Below are 15,766 nucleotides of genomic sequence, written 5' to 3'. Positions count from 1 at the left end.
GCATTGTTAAGTCACAATTAGCATGATCGATCTGTGTCTTAAGGGCGTGTTCCTGCTGCAGTGAACCAAGCCCAACCTATTCCTTTAATTTGGCCCATCCCTTCGTTTCCCATAAGGGATACTTTTAGTTAATTTAATATCTATAGAAACAATGCTAATGACTGGTTTGCTGTTAATAAATATGTGGGTAAATCTCTGTTGGGGCTCTCAGCTCTGAAGGCTGTGAGACCCCTGATTTCCCACTTCACACCTCTCTTTCTGTGTATGTGTCTTTAATTCCTCTAGCGCCACTGGGTTAGGGTCTCCCAGACCAAGCTGGTCTCGGCACATACCCTTTCCAGCTCCCTGTACATCTAAGAGCCACCTCCACCACTCAATAAAACCCCCACATTCACCATCTTCAAGTCTGTGTGTGAGCTGATTCTTCCTGGATGCCAGACAAGGACCTGGGTACTAAGAGGGCACTGAGCTGGTTAACGCTCAAGCTGCCTGCAGACAGCAAAGCTAAAAGTGGACTGTAACACACACACACACTTGGGTTTTGGGAGTTGCAGGCTACCACCCCTGGATGTTGTCATAGGGTCAGAGCCCAGGGGTACTTGCCCTGGCTCCTGCACCTACTTGTCTGCATGCTCCCCCTCCCGCAAGGGGTTTGAGCACTTGTGGATAAGTCACACCTCTGTTGCATATCCTGTTGAGGGGCGTCAGCAAACTCTCCCATTTCAGTTCTAAGTATTGCAGAACTTTAGCAACAGCCTTGGCTCCCACTCATTACTGCCAGTAGCACTTCCCTGTCCTGTAATGACAATGCTGGCAGGGAGGGGCAAGGAGCAGGGCAATAGAGTACCCAGCTGAGAACCACTATTAAACAAAGATCCTTCCTCTTCTTTGTTTGTATGTAAAAGTTACCTCAATTTAATTCACACAATGACACAAAGCCATTTTGAAGTAAGGTTAAGAAACTCATCAGGTTTCTTCCAGCGCAGTAAGACAGTTGTGGGGATGAAATCAACTCTTAAGTTCAAAGGAAGTCATAAATAACATCTGAATAGTTTATATAACAAAAGCTTTCCTTTTCTATGTGTTTTATTTTAAAGTACTTTATTCCAAGGGGACATCTCCAGAAAATCAGATGATTTATTAATATGATGTTCACACACAATGCACATGTGAAAAAATAAAGATAAAACTGCACAACTGTTTTAAAGTCTGTCATAGGTAATTTCACCTTGCAAGGTTTCCTGTAAAAATTAAAGTGGCTAGGATATATACAGGGAAGACTTGAAGGCTCAGGGTGACACAGGCCCTTCTTTTTTTTTTTTTTTTGAGATGGAGTCTTGCTCTTTCACCCAGGCTGGAGTGCAGTGGCACAATCTCAGCTCACTGCAAGCTCTGCTTCCCATCCTGGGTTCACACCATTCTCCTGCCTCAGCCTCCTGAGTAGCTGGGACTGCAGGTGCCCGCCACCATGCCTGGTTAATTTTTTGTATTTTTAGTAGAGATGAGGTTTCACCGTGTTAGCCAGGATGGTCTGATCTACTGACCTCGTGATCTGCCCGCCTTGGCCTCCTAAAGTGCTGAGATTACAGGTGTGAGCCACCGCGCCCAGCCTGGAATTATCTTAAGGGTCACTGTTTCATGAGTTCAGTAGTTAATGCCGGCTGTCAACTGGGACCTCAGCTGCGGAAAATGAGGCCTACTTCTTATGGATTTATGGGCTTCTTTATAGTATGGTGGCTGCTTTCCAAGTACAAGTGTCCCTAGAGAACCAGGTGGAAGCTGTATCTTATAATCGAGACTTGGGAAGTCATAAACCATCAGCAAATTTGCCCAGTTTCAAAGGGAAGGAATATAGACCCAACCTGCCAATGAGGAAGAATGTCAAAATCACATTTTACAGAAGAGCATGTGTGCCAGGCATTGTAGCTCATACCTGTAATCCCAGTGTACTTGAGCTCAGGAGTTCAAGACCAGCCTGGGCAACACGGCAAAAGCTCTTCTCTACAAAAAATATGAAAATTAGCCAGGCATGGTGGTGTGCACTTGTAGTCCCTGCTACTTGGAGGGCTGAGGTGGGAGGAAGCTTGGGCCCATTAGATAGAGGTTGCAGTGAACCAGATCACACCACTGCACTCCAGACTGGGTGAGAAAATGAGATCCTGCCTCAAAAAAAAAAAAAAAAAAAAGGAGCATGTGGAATAGGAGATATTATTATGGCTATTCTTGGGAAATAAAATCTACCATGGGACTCTTATTCAGAAGCAGATAATCAAACAAAATGTCCAGTAAAAAATTGTGTGTGAGAGGGAGATATGAACAAGCCATTCATCAAACAAAAAAAATCAATGAGCTATAAACATCTAAAAAATTCTTAGTCTCACTCATAATTAAGAAAAAGTACATTAAACAACAATACACTGCTTTCTACTTATCCCATTATCTATCTACAAACTTTGTAAAGATCATCATGTGCCAAAGGATAAAGAAAGAAACAAAATTATTTCAGTAATTTTTGAAGGAAAAAAAAGAATCAGATGGCAAGCAATAAAGTGACATGAGTCTAACACTAACATATGAGTACCTCTATGTTAACGACTATAAAGCATTCAAGCCTATGCTTTTATTCACTCAAACAGTATCATAAAAAACATCCAGTAATATTACAAGTACCTAATCTATTGCGGCCACTGTGGCTTGGTGGGCCGGGGCAGCCAGTGGATGCCAACAACTGGAGTTGCCTCACCCGTGACTGCTGTTATTCCCTCCTGAGAGCTAGGCAGTGCTTCCCTAAATGGAACTGCTACAATTACAGTATCACCAATGGCCACATCCAATGTGGTCCCAGGAGCAGGTGCCACAGCAGACCCACACATTTAACTGTGAGTTGACTTCATATTTGCTGCAGCAGCTGGACGCACAACAGTTAGAATCTCATTTTCAGGAACAAGCTTTGCAGTCACCTACTGGACACTAGGACACTGAATTATGTGCTCCCAGATCTCTGGGGACACCAACTGACATAGCAGTCTAATGAAGTGCCCATCACCTCACCCAGCATAAACCCAAACCAGGGAGACACTGGTGACAGGGAAGCCTAGTGGCAGGCCCAGCTCTTCTCCAGACTGCTCCACTAGAGATGTCAAAATGACACAACTTGTGTTGTCGGCCCTACATCTCAGTTCTGTCTCCACACTGGTCTAGGAGTTCCTTGAGGGCAGAGACTGTGTGTCTCATTCATTCATTGGTTCATCCAGTCACTTATCCATTCAGTAAACACTGCTGAGCACCTGAGATACATCACACAAGCTGTTAGGCACTGGGAAGCTTCTATCAATCATATACATGGGCTTTATTATAGGGATTTGATCTTCCATGATTGTGAGAGCCAGTAAAACGTCTAGTCCATGGAAGGCTGTTTCTTTTTGTGCTGGTGATGCTACAGCCTGAAGTCATATGGCCCAAGGGACAGGGCAAAGTGAAACTGCAAGAAATAGCAGAACCTGTAAGAACATATGGCAACACCCTTCAGCCTCTCATCACTTACAAGTCTTCAACTTTGCTGATGAGATATCTTCTAAGAGAAGCCAATGTCTTCATTACGAAACTAGGCATGTGCCTGGCTCTGAAGTAAGAGAAGCTAGAGAGGATGTGGCAGTATGTGGAGTTGCTGCACTTCCAGCTGCTTCCCCACACCAACATGGTGAGCCAGTAGACTAGTGGCAACATGCATTAGCTGCAACATCACACTCTGCTAACTTTCTGACTAAAAATCATATGAGGCTACATATTGTTTGAGTCCTACTAAATAACATTCCAGAAAAGAAAAAACGATGGAGACAGTAAAAACACCAGGGGCTCAGGGGAGGGAGGGAGGAATAGGCAGAACAAACAAAATCCTTCAAAAACAGAGGATTTTGAAGGCAGTGAAACTCTTACATATGATACTACAATGGTGGATACACACCGTTATACTTTTATTAAGACCCATAGAATGTACAATACCAGAGTAAACCCTAACATAAACTATGCATTTTCGGTGATGTGTCAATGTAGGTTCATCAGCTGTAACAAATGTAACACTGTGGTACAGGATGTGGACAGTGGGGGAGGTTGTGTCTATGTGGGGGACATGGCATATATGGGAATTAAAATGGCAAATGCAAAAGCTCAGTGGAGAGAAAAGGGACAAAAGGACTATTCCAGATGGAGGACTAGCATGTAATAGAGGCAGAAACCACATAACGTGTGGAGACAAGTCATTTGGTTTAGCCAGTGAAGGAGACAGAATGAGAATACAGGACAAGGTTTAAAAGGAGGCAGACTGTAGAGGTCTTTCTTAAAAGAGTGTCAAGGGGTTTAATTCTTATTCTAGTGGTTTTCAACCCTGGTTGTACACCAAAAGAACATGTGAAGCTTTTAGAAAATATGTATGCCTGGTTCCCAGGCCCCCAGATCCAGTAAGTCTGAAATAGACAGGGTGAGGGATATGGCTTGTACAAAGGTAAAAACAGTAAAGAATGTGGGATTCTAGGATTTAAGAGGACAAAGTAAGGAAAAATTGTAGGGCTCCAGAAAACATTCAGAATAGATCTACCAAAAGAAAAGGAATGCTTAGTAAGGAAGAAGAGACCATGATGAGAGAGAAATGTTGGAGTTCAAGGTTTGGGGTCAAGATGTGGCATCAGAGGCCACAGTGGTGGCTCATGCCTGTATAATCCCAGCACTTTGGGAGGCCAAAGCGGGTGGATCACTTGAGGCCAGGAGTTCAGGACCGGCCTGGTCAACATGGTGAAACCCCGTCTCTAACCTAAAAATACAAAAATCAGCTGGCAGTGGTGGTGCACACCTTTAATCCCAGCTACTTGGGAGGCTGAGGCAGACGTTGTAGTGAGCTGAGATAGCACCACTGCACACCAGCCTGGGTGACGGAATAAGACTCTCCAAAAAAAAAAAAAACAAAAACAAAAAACAAAAAAAGAGATGTGGCATGACAATAGAAGCATAGATGTTAACTGTGCAAGTTGAGAAAAAAAAAAAACCTCTCAACTCATAACCTGAGTGGCAGTGCATGTAAGCTGAATACAAAAGTATTTTCAACAATGCTATAATTTATCTTGATTACTGAACGCTATAAGGTAAGGATTCTCAAAGGGCAGTTCTGAAGCCACCAATATGATGATGAATTATTCTCATATTATTATTTGCAAAAGGAAAATGTATTTTATGCATACATTTAAAAATTACTGATATTTAATTAAGAACATCACAGTACCTTATCAGTACCAATACAATTCTATCTTTATAGTAGTTCTGTTGAGGTTTTCTAGAAGCAAATGGGAGAAGGCAAAGGAATCAATCTACTGGTTTTCAGTGGTCAGGTTTTTAAACTTGACCCCAAGCCACCCCAAGCCACTCCCACTCCAAGCCACTACCACAGGGTGCCCTGTTGACATTATATTTGGAATAAAGATTTGCAGAAAACCTCATGAAATGTTTTCAATTCATAACAGTGTCACTTTCCTTCTGATGATGTATTCTAAATTCTAGTAAGTGCAAGTCTAAAGAAACCTTCTAGATCCAAAAGTTAGATAAAATAAAAGTTTTCAGAGAGTTGATGAGTAAAGGAGGGTAAAGCAGGGAGGGGGAGCTGAGGGATATGTCTCTGCTCTAAGAGAAAAATGTTAGCTATGTGTAGGCTCTGATAGCAGGACAATTCCATCCTCAAGAGCAGTAGAGAAACTGTAATCACTAAGACAATACAAAAGCCATGCTCAGGATTTGTTTCGTTTGGCATGAAACTTAGGATGTACTTATAAATTTATGAAATAAAATGCAACTCAATCTAACGTATAGTTTACTTACATATGCTAGAGCCTAGGCAGAAGACTATAATGCCAAAGCTTGCCAGAGCTGCAGTCTACATACATATACATGGTTGCATTAAAAAGCTAAGTAAAGCTGTGGATTATGTTTGCCATATATATGGTTCAATTTAAAATACATTCAAATGATAATGTACACATTTTTTTTTTTTTTTTTTTTTTTTTTTTGGAGACTGAGTCTTGCTCTGTTATCCAGGCTGGAGTACAGTGGCGCGACCTCGGCTCACTGCAAGCTCCGCCTCCCAGGTTCACGCGATTCTCCTGCCTCAGTCTCCCCAGCAGCTGGGACTACAGGAGCATGCCATCACACCCAGCTAATTTTTTTGTATTTTTAGTAGAGACAGGGTTTCACCATGTTAGCCAGGGTGGTCTCGATCTCCTGACCTATTGATCTGCCTGCCTCGGCCTCCCAAAGTGCTGGGATTACAGATGTGAGCCACCGTGCCTGGCCCTCCACATTTCAACTTCAGTGGTTTGTAATGAGACATAAGGGTTTTCCTTTTTTTAAATTTTTTTTGAGATAGGGTCTTGTTTTGTTGCCCAGGCTGGAGTAGCAGTGGCATGATTTTGGCTCACTGTAACCTCCGTCTCCTAGGTTCAAGCAATCCTCCCACCTCAGCCTCCCAAGTAGCTGGGACTACAGGTTCATGCCACCACGTCCAGCTATTTTTTTTTTTTTTTGTAGAGGCGGGATTCACCTATGTTGCTCAGGCTGGTCTTGAACTCCTAGGCTCAAGAGATCTGCCCACCTCGGCCTCCCAAAGTGCTGGGATTACAGGCATAAGCCACCACGCCTGGCCCAACTCTTCTTGTTCTGAATGAGCTCAACTGGTAACAGATATGCTCATTAGCTTGATTCAGCCATTCCGCAATATACACATATTTTAAAACACCATGTTGTATACCATAGATCCATACAGTTTTCATTTGCCCATTAAAAAAAAAAAAAGTAATAATAAATATGAAAAAATAGGGAGGGTCGAGTGGTTCATACCTGTAATCCCAGCACTTTGGGAGGCTGACAAGGGAGGATCTCTTGAGCCTAAGAGTTTGAGACCAACCTAAGCAACCAAGTGGTACCCTGTCTCCACAAAACATGTAAAAATTAGTGTAGGGGACACAGGAAGCTGAGACAGGAGGGTTCTTTGAGCCCAGGACGTCGAGGCTGAGGAAACCATGTTTGCACCCACTGCACTCCAGCATGGACAACAGAGCAAGACTATCTCAAAAAATAAATAAATAAATACGAAATAATAATAATACTTTGTTAGCTGGTATCATAGAGTTGCGAGAAAGCATTCAAGTGCTCAAAACTAGAATTTGGAAATTACAACTTATAAGTGACTATAAGTCAGATTTCAAAAATTTACAAAAAACTTAAGATATTAATATATTAGCTCAAGTCTTTATAGTAAAGGTCATGAATTATTCTACTATAATACTACACTGGACAGAAAGGAAACATATATTAAATGAAATGCTTGAGCTGCATTTGCTACTCTAAGTATTATTTCACTGCAATGAAAGGTAGAGAGAGAGGCTGAATGAAAAGGGAGATCAAAAGTCTGGACAGCTTAATAGCTTTCCTGAGTGTAAATTTCATCCTTATTTGAAATAAAACATAGAGAATTCTCAGAAACCTATGGGAAATTATTTGGCACATTTGATATAATATTAATCATCTGCCTTTCTGAACTACAATCACTACTGCTATTCTCTACCAAAGTAGCTGCTGAAACACAGACACCACATTTTAGGGACTACATTAAGACAACAACAGTAAGTCAATCAAATTTTCATTTATGTGACCTTGGAACTAAGCAGCTATATTTTTCTTCCTAGTAAATAATTTCATTTTAAAATGAGAAAAACCTTTGCTGCTAATTTTTTTTTTTTTTGTAAAGAATAATGCATAACCATTTACCAGCAAATACTTACTCTTTCCCTTTGAAGAAACAACCAAGATATCACTGGATAGTTCTCAAAAAATGTCTAATGTTATAGACAACACAGTTCAAGAATGACATAATTACTGAAAAAATACATTAACTTATAATTCTAAGAGACAAGTGAAACAAATTTTATTTGTTTAAAGTTGTTGGAAAATTAGCATGAATTCATAATTAGATTTATTAAATGTTACAATACACAATCCCAGCTTCAGTCAAAAACTGCTGTGGTATCCTCAGCATATCCAAGAGCAGTGGGTATCCAAGAGCAAGACCAAGGTACTAGAAATCTTACTAGAGATGACAATATAAATCTATATTAAATACCTACTGTAGTAAATAACTTCAAATAAAATCAGCCACTTAAAAAAATAATGGTTGTTCTATAAACCAATACTACATATAATTAGAATGATAAAGTGGGGGTGTGAGTGGCAGAAAGACAAATGTTAGGCTATACTTAAAGGTTATTATTACTGTGGGTGAAAAAAAAAATACTTTCCATGTATTTAAGATACCACATAGGAGAGGGATGGTGGCTCACACCTGCAATCCCAGCACTTTGGGAGGCAAGGTGGGCAGATCACCTGAGGTAAAGAGTTCGAGACCAGCTTGGCCAACACGGCAAAACCCCATGCCTACTAAAAAAACCAAAAAAATTAGCCGAACATGGTGGCATGCACCTGTAGTCTATTCTATGGGTCTTAATAAACGTAACAGTGTGTATCCACCACCTGTAGTCCCAGCTACTCGGGAGGCTGAGGCATGAGAATTGCTTGAACCTGGGAGGCAGAGGTTGCAGTGAGCTGAGATCATATCACTGCACTCCAGCCTGGGTGACAGAGTGAGACTCCATTGCAAAACAAAAAACAAAACAAAACAAAAAAAAACACACAACAGTTTAATTTCAAAGGAATATAGTCATACATTGCTTAAAGATGAGGATATGTTCTGAGAAATGCATGGTTAGGCAAGTTCCCCGTGTAAATATCATGGAGTGTGCTTACAGGAATCTAGATGGTACAGCCTACTACACACCTAGGCTATATGGTATAACCTATTGCTCCTAGGCAACAAATCTGTATGGCACGTTACTGTAGCGAATACCGTAGGCAACTGTAACAAAGTGGCATCTATGTATCTAAACACATCAAAACACATAAAAGGTACAGTAAAAATATGGTATCACAATCTTACGGACCACTACAGTATGCAGTCTGCTGTTGACCGAAATGTTGTGTTGTTGAGCAGTGCATGACTGTGCAGCAGGTCCTTGCTAACATCATTTCATTATAACTTTGATAAGAAAAACAAATGGATTCGGGCTGAGGCCACTGTCTGTGTGGAGTTTGCATGTTCTCTCCATGTCTGTGTGGCTTTTCTCTGGGTACTCTAGTTTCCTCCCACATCCCAAAGAGGTGCACATTAAGTGAACTGGCATGTTTAAATTGTTCCCATCTGAGTGAGTGTGAGTGTGTGCAAGTGCACCCTGTCAGGAAATGGTGTCCTATCCAGGACTGGTTCCCGTCTTGCACCCATAGCTGCTAGGATAGGCTCCAGCTACCCACTACCCTAAAGCAGAATAAGTGGGTTGGAAAAATGAAAGAATGAATGAATACAAATTACGGTCATACAAATGCATATAAATGCTGCTGTATGAAAGCTTTCAGCAAGCTCGCCAGATCTGTTCTTTGTGTTTTTCAACTGTAAGGTAGTAGGAGGTGCTCCTTACAATTTTCACTTTGCAAACATTTATTCCTTGATTTAACTCACCACCACAACCATCATCACTCACTGATTCCCCAAAAAAGAGGGAAAATAATTTAACTTGTTTTTATTAATATTTCTTAAATGTATGTACAGCTCACACTTACTTCAATGTTAAATATTAGAAGTGTTTTGGATCTTTATTTAGAAGTTTGGTGGTGTTTTTGTGACCAGAAATATGCTGTAGGAGCTTCTTGTTTAGATCAATTAGCCCATGGTACAACTGGTTTCATTGTATGTTGTTCTGTTTAAAGTCACAGTTTCCAAGAAACTATCAGTGATGTTAAATGAGGACTTACTACATGTATAAACATTGTTTTGGGGGAAGAAAAGGAATGACATTAAGAGTTTTAACAGTAATTTTTCAGTTCACAGGCCCTGGAAATTTGCTAATCCAATTTCTGCCGCTTTTCACAGATGAGGCAAAACGGATCTACAAAGACTAGGTGACTTGCTCAAAGTTACAAGTAATAGTACAAAAAGGACTAGAATTCAGCTCTTAAGAATTCCTGGATGTTGTCCTGTCCTCTACACTATGTGCTAGGGAGATGATACCTAGCGTAAAGCAAAGTAAAATGAGTTAAATTCAAACAGTTTAAAAGAAGAGCATTGCACATGCTCTGAGAGCAGTGGGACGTTAGCTATAAGCTAAGGATGAAGCCATTGAAGGCTAACGTGCTGTAATGCAAGGTGTAAATACAATGATCAGATTAAAATGATAGCTAACACAGAGTAATTACTAGGTATCCATAACCATTTTAAATATTTATTCTATCTATGAGGCAGATACAATTGTTTTCATTTTACAAATGAGGAAAGAAGGTATAATAAAGTTAGTTAAACGATGAGGCCAGAAGACAAGAAAAGATTCCAAAACAAAAGGGGAAGAAGTTTCCTATGTACCTATTTTATATTCACGGTCAAAATAAATATTTAAACATTCAAGATTATATATAATTTTAAAAGGCAAGATATTTTAGGTATTTCCTATTTTTTTGTTCTTTTCCCCTTATCAGATTGCTCTGGTGAGAATTAGTGGTGTTTACTAGTTAGTGGTTAATTTAAGGGCATTTTTATAAAACCCTGTGATGCAGGTCAGCAAAAGTTCATGTGAAGATCTATAAAACAATAGGCAATGCAAGGAAATTTCAGCACATCTCCTCAAAACAGAAGAACGCACATTTCAACTTAAATAAGGTTTGCAGGTCACACACTTTCCACAAGTAAAACACTAAATCATCTGCTCTGCACTAAGACAAGCCACAGCTATTTCAGATGAAAAGTTATCCTCAACTTTCTGTACTAGGAATAAAACGTATCTGTTTTAGGGTACACTTTACATTAATTCTGTAACATGGGATAGATCGATAGATATATAGCTGGATGGACAAACAGACGAGATATTTCTGAACCTACAGAAAATGATAATATATGGTTCATTTTTAGAAGCTACTTTTATAACTTACCATCTTTTTCCTCTTATCTTGTTCTGTGGGTGGTTCTTCATCTTCTGTTACTTTTGGTTCCTCAAGATGAGACATCAACATACAGCTATAATAATTTTTTAAAAAACATGTTTTAAATAAAAAATATCTATAATACACTTAAAAATAAGCCCTTAAAATCACTAAGAACATGAATAATTCTATGTTCTTAGTTTCTCACACCAAAATGTGAGAAATAGACAATTTAGATTTAAAATTTAACAAAATTTTTGAATTATGAAAAGATATGTCACTATAAAAAGGGCCACACTAAAACATTTTACAGCATTTTTCTTGGGCATTTCAGATAGTAATTTATTTACACGCAACTTCTGAAACAATGAAACATCAGCTGACAAAGTAATGCATGCATACCCTTTATATGTTATTTAAAAATGACATAAACTCTTAAAAAATACTTCTTCTTCCCCATAATTTTCACATCTACAGAATTTTATACATGCAATAATTTAGATATCACAAACATATTAATTATGTAATAATCTACCTTGTTTCCAAATGACATTACTGTGCTATGAGGAATCTGTCCCTGATAGCACTTGTACTTTCTGGGTAGTTACAAATCATTTATTTTGAATATCTGCACCATGCTCTTTACTATTAGCAGAGAAAACAGAAACAGTTTCCTGTTCAGTCAACAATGGTTCTAGGGAGACCAGAAATCAACAGTCTAGTGAATCAAACTGATGGAACAAACCCCACTGTTTCCTAACTTGTAACAGGAGAATTCAGTAATTTATCAACACGATCATAAGTTCTTTTTTTTTCTTTCCTGAGATGGAGTCTCGCTCTTACCCAGGCTGGAGTGCAGTGGCACAATCTCGGCTCACTGCAAGCTCCGCCTCCTGGGTTCACGCCATTCTCCTGCCTCAGACTCCCGAGTAGCTGGGACCACAGGTGCCCGCCACCTCGCCCGGCTAATTTTCTGTATTTTTAGTAGAGACGGGGTTTCACCGTGTTAGCCAGAATGGTCTCGATCTCCTGTCCTCGTGATCCGCCCGCCTCGGCCTCCCAAAGTGCTGGGATTACAGGCGTGAGACACCGCGCCCAGCATGATCCTAAGTTCTTAATGAATAAACAGTGGCAAAGAAAGTTTGGGTTCTGTTGCTTTGTAGCAAGTACAGGTGAAGGACAAGTCCTGACTCAGCTGTGTAAATAGCTTTTAATAGAGAACTAACACAGGTGCTGATACCAGAAAACTTGATCAGGCTCATTCTTGCAGTGGAAATAAGTGTCTTTCGTTTCTATTTCCTATCATTAAAAAAGCAATGTTTGGAGTGACTGCCTCTGATTCAGTTAGTGCCCACTGGTGGGATCAAAAAGAACCTTAGGCTAGAAATCAGAAGTCCTGAAAAACGGCAGGAACTCAATTCCTAACTCACTGCATGTCCTTGACCTGGGGCTGCAATGCTTTTGTCTGCCATGATATAATACAGTGTAGCACAAGTAGCTGGCCAATGGACTCCGACACAAAGTGAGAAAATTACACTATTCTATCAACCCAAAAGCTATTTAATAAAGTGAAATGTCTTAAAAAGGTCTAAATACCACTTTGTATTTTAGAACTGAATAATAATATGGGGTTCCTTTAGACTAGTCAATTTATGTCTGTTGCAAACTTGAATTCCAAATGCAGTGACTATGGATCTACATGAAAGCATGCTTTATTTTGCATCAAATTCTTCCACTGCTTTCCAAAATCTGTTAACTTACTCATATAGTGAATACTCTCTGTTCTGTCTTCCCTAAATTAAAAGATTTATTACCCTAAGACCGAGAACAGCAGTGCACACCTGTAATCCTAGTACTTTGGGAGGCTGAAAAGCCCAAAGTTAAAACTGTCCTGCAGAAAAATTTCCAATTAAAAGTCAAATCTCATTTTGTTGACAAAGATTAAAGATAGACAATCATGCTTTACATAAAAGACAGGTAAGAATTAATAGATTGCTAATAAACTAAAGTGTGTAGACTGTGCATGCAGTAATATACTAATAAAAATAGTAAACACAACAGTTTAAAATAGGAATGACTAACGTGAATATAAGTGGCCACTTCTCCATTCTAAACTCAAGGCAGAAATCACCGAATAGATCCAGACACTCCAGCCTGCTAAATAAGAATCTTTCTCAAGAAGAAACTTCAACCAGCTAAACAGAACCAACAGGTGTTAGCATGAAAAAAGTGAACCAACAGGTGTTAGCATGAAAAAAGTGAAACCTTTTAAGTCATTTCTGGGTTTAAAGGTACTTGTAGTAATAATACTTTTCATTTAATCTATACAAACTCTGCCCTAAGTAATTCAGCCATTTTACAGATGAGAAAAAGCTGAATTTACAAACATTCATTGAGCACTGATAAACAGTATTTTTCCTCAAAATTTTTGTTGTCTAAATGAATTTTTCTCTACTTCAGGGTATCAAATTTGGATGCTTTAAAATTGCCTTTATTCTGGCACCTGAACAGAATAAGTGCAACTGTCTAAAAAAAGCTTAGTTCCACTCTACCTGGAGTCCATCTGTGTGCAGAGGAGGGATAGTTGGGACAAAGGCCAAATATTCAAGTCATTTTCTGAATGTCCAATATAAGCGATTCTCAAATTTGAGCTTTCAGCTCAACCAGCTGAAGGGCCTTGTTAAAAGCACGGTTGAGCCCCACTCCCACAGTGTCTAATTCAGTAGATTTTTATGGAGCCTGAGAATCTGCATTTCTCACAAGTTCCTCTGTGATGCTTTCCCATCATTTCCTCCATAATGTTGATGCTAATGTTGCTGAGGAAGTTGTGGGGGGCACACACTCTGTTAACCCCAGTCCTATGTTAGGCCAAACCACCAATATGCTTCCTATTTATATATATTTTTTTACCTCTGGCCTCCAATAAATTGTTTAATAAAGATTTTTTTTTAACTCCTATGTAACTGACTTTCAGCTAGGTTTATATAAGAAATGATTTACAGGCCGGGTGCAGTGGCTCACGCCTCTAATCCCAGCACTTTGGGAGGCCGTGGCGAGCAAATCACTTGAGGTCAGGAGTTCAAGGTCAGCCTGGCCAACGTGGTGAAACCCCATTTCTACTAAAAATACAAAAATTAGCTAGGTGTGGTGGCACGTGCCTGTAATCCCAGCTACTCAGGAGGCTGAGATGAGAGAATTGCTGGAACCTGGTAGGCGGAGGTTGCAATGAACCAAGATCACTCCAGGCTGGGCAACAGAGCGAGATTCCGTATCAAAAAAGAGAGAGAAGAAACAATTTATGGGTTGTTTCACATAAGACAAAACTGACACTTTCAGTTGGGCTCTGTAGTGGACACTCTGCTTGTCTACATAATCAGCCTCTTTCCTAACTGAACCCTGAATCTGTCCAGTTTTCCTCTTCTTCCATGCTACCACTATTTCAGAAAAAGTTGATCCCAGACCCCCAATGCCAGTAGTTCAATAATCAGTAATGGAGATCCCATCCCCTTGGTCAATGACTACTTTCAGCAGGGGTGTGTTTAAGGAATTCTGGCCAATTAGACAAAAGAAGACATCTACTGCAATGATTTCCAGATAAGGATTGCCTCGATCTTAAAAAAGACATAAGGAAGAAGATTACTTACGTGTCAGTAGCATTGTCATGAACTGTAATGCCTAGAACTACTTTTTATCGATGAGGGATGGTAGCCTGCAGATGAGGTTAATACGCTGAGGGGATGGAGTAGAAAAAACCTGGGGCTTTGATGATGTTGCTAAGGCCACAGTCAGCTAATCCGAGTCACTTACCTACAGTCGTTAGGGTATCAGAAACAACTAATTCTTTATTGTTAAAACAAGCAGTCCTTTTATAGTCACTTATATAAATACTGATTAAAAATGCATTTCAGCCAGGTGTGGTGGCTCACGCCTGTAATCCCAGCACTTTGGGAGGCCAAGGCGGGCGGATCAAGAGGTCAGGAGATCGAGATCATCCTGGCTAACACAGTGAATCCCCAAACCCCGTCTCTAGTAAAAGAAATTAGCCATTAGCCAGGCGTGGTGGCATGTGCTTGTAGTCCCAGCTACTTGGGAGGCTGAGGCAGGGGAATCCCTTGAATCCGGGAGGTGGAGGTTGCAGCCACCGTACTCTAGCCTGGGTGACAGAGACTCCGTCTCAAAAACAAACAAACAAACAAACAAACAAACAAACAAACAAACAAATAAATAAAATGCATTTCTGGGCTCAGGGCATGACACCCCAATGAGAAGAAATATGAATCTCCCTCTCCTGTGTTAAATTACATTTAGCCTAAAGCTTCTTCCTCACATATTTTAAGTTCAGCCTGAAGGTCTCTTCGTACATAGTAAAGTGTAACCTAACTGGAAGTCTAAAGAGATTGTAACCTATTCTTGTACCAATCAGAGTTTTAGCCAATCATAGGTGGCCAACTGTTGAACCCGTGTTCAAATAAGGCAAACGCTGAGCTGTAACCAATCCAGCTGTTTCTGTACCCCATTTCCCTTTCCTGTACCTCACTTTTCCTTTTCTGCTCATAAATATTATCTGACCAGGTACAGCACTGAAGACACTGTGAACCAATTCTGGTTCTGGGGGCTGCCCAATTTGTGAACAATTCTTTGCTCAATCAAACTCTGTTAAATTGATTTGTCTTAAGTTTAACACCTGATAAACCTATTTCCTTCTACTTGA

The 15,766-nt window shown here is 40.0% G+C and overlaps 1 protein-coding gene across 2 annotated transcripts in view; it reads right to left on the bottom strand.

Moving 5' to 3' along the window:
* IPO11 (importin 11) overlaps positions 1–15,766 on the bottom strand; it is a 234,481-nt gene that overhangs the window by 21,473 nt on the left and 197,242 nt on the right. For both annotated transcript variants that reach the window (XM_010385211.2, XM_030926735.1), the window contains exon 29: positions 11,065–11,149. In XM_010385211.2, the coding sequence (XP_010383513.1) occupies positions 11,065–11,149 (85 nt within the window). The remainder of the gene's footprint in view (positions 1–11,064; positions 11,150–15,766) is intronic.

This window comes from Rhinopithecus roxellana, chromosome 3, assembly GCF_007565055.1.
Source record: "Rhinopithecus roxellana isolate Shanxi Qingling chromosome 3, ASM756505v1, whole genome shotgun sequence".
In the NCBI taxonomy this organism is placed as follows: Eukaryota; Metazoa; Chordata; class Mammalia; order Primates; family Cercopithecidae; genus Rhinopithecus; species Rhinopithecus roxellana.
This window is presented reverse-complemented; position numbering and strand designations above follow the sequence as displayed.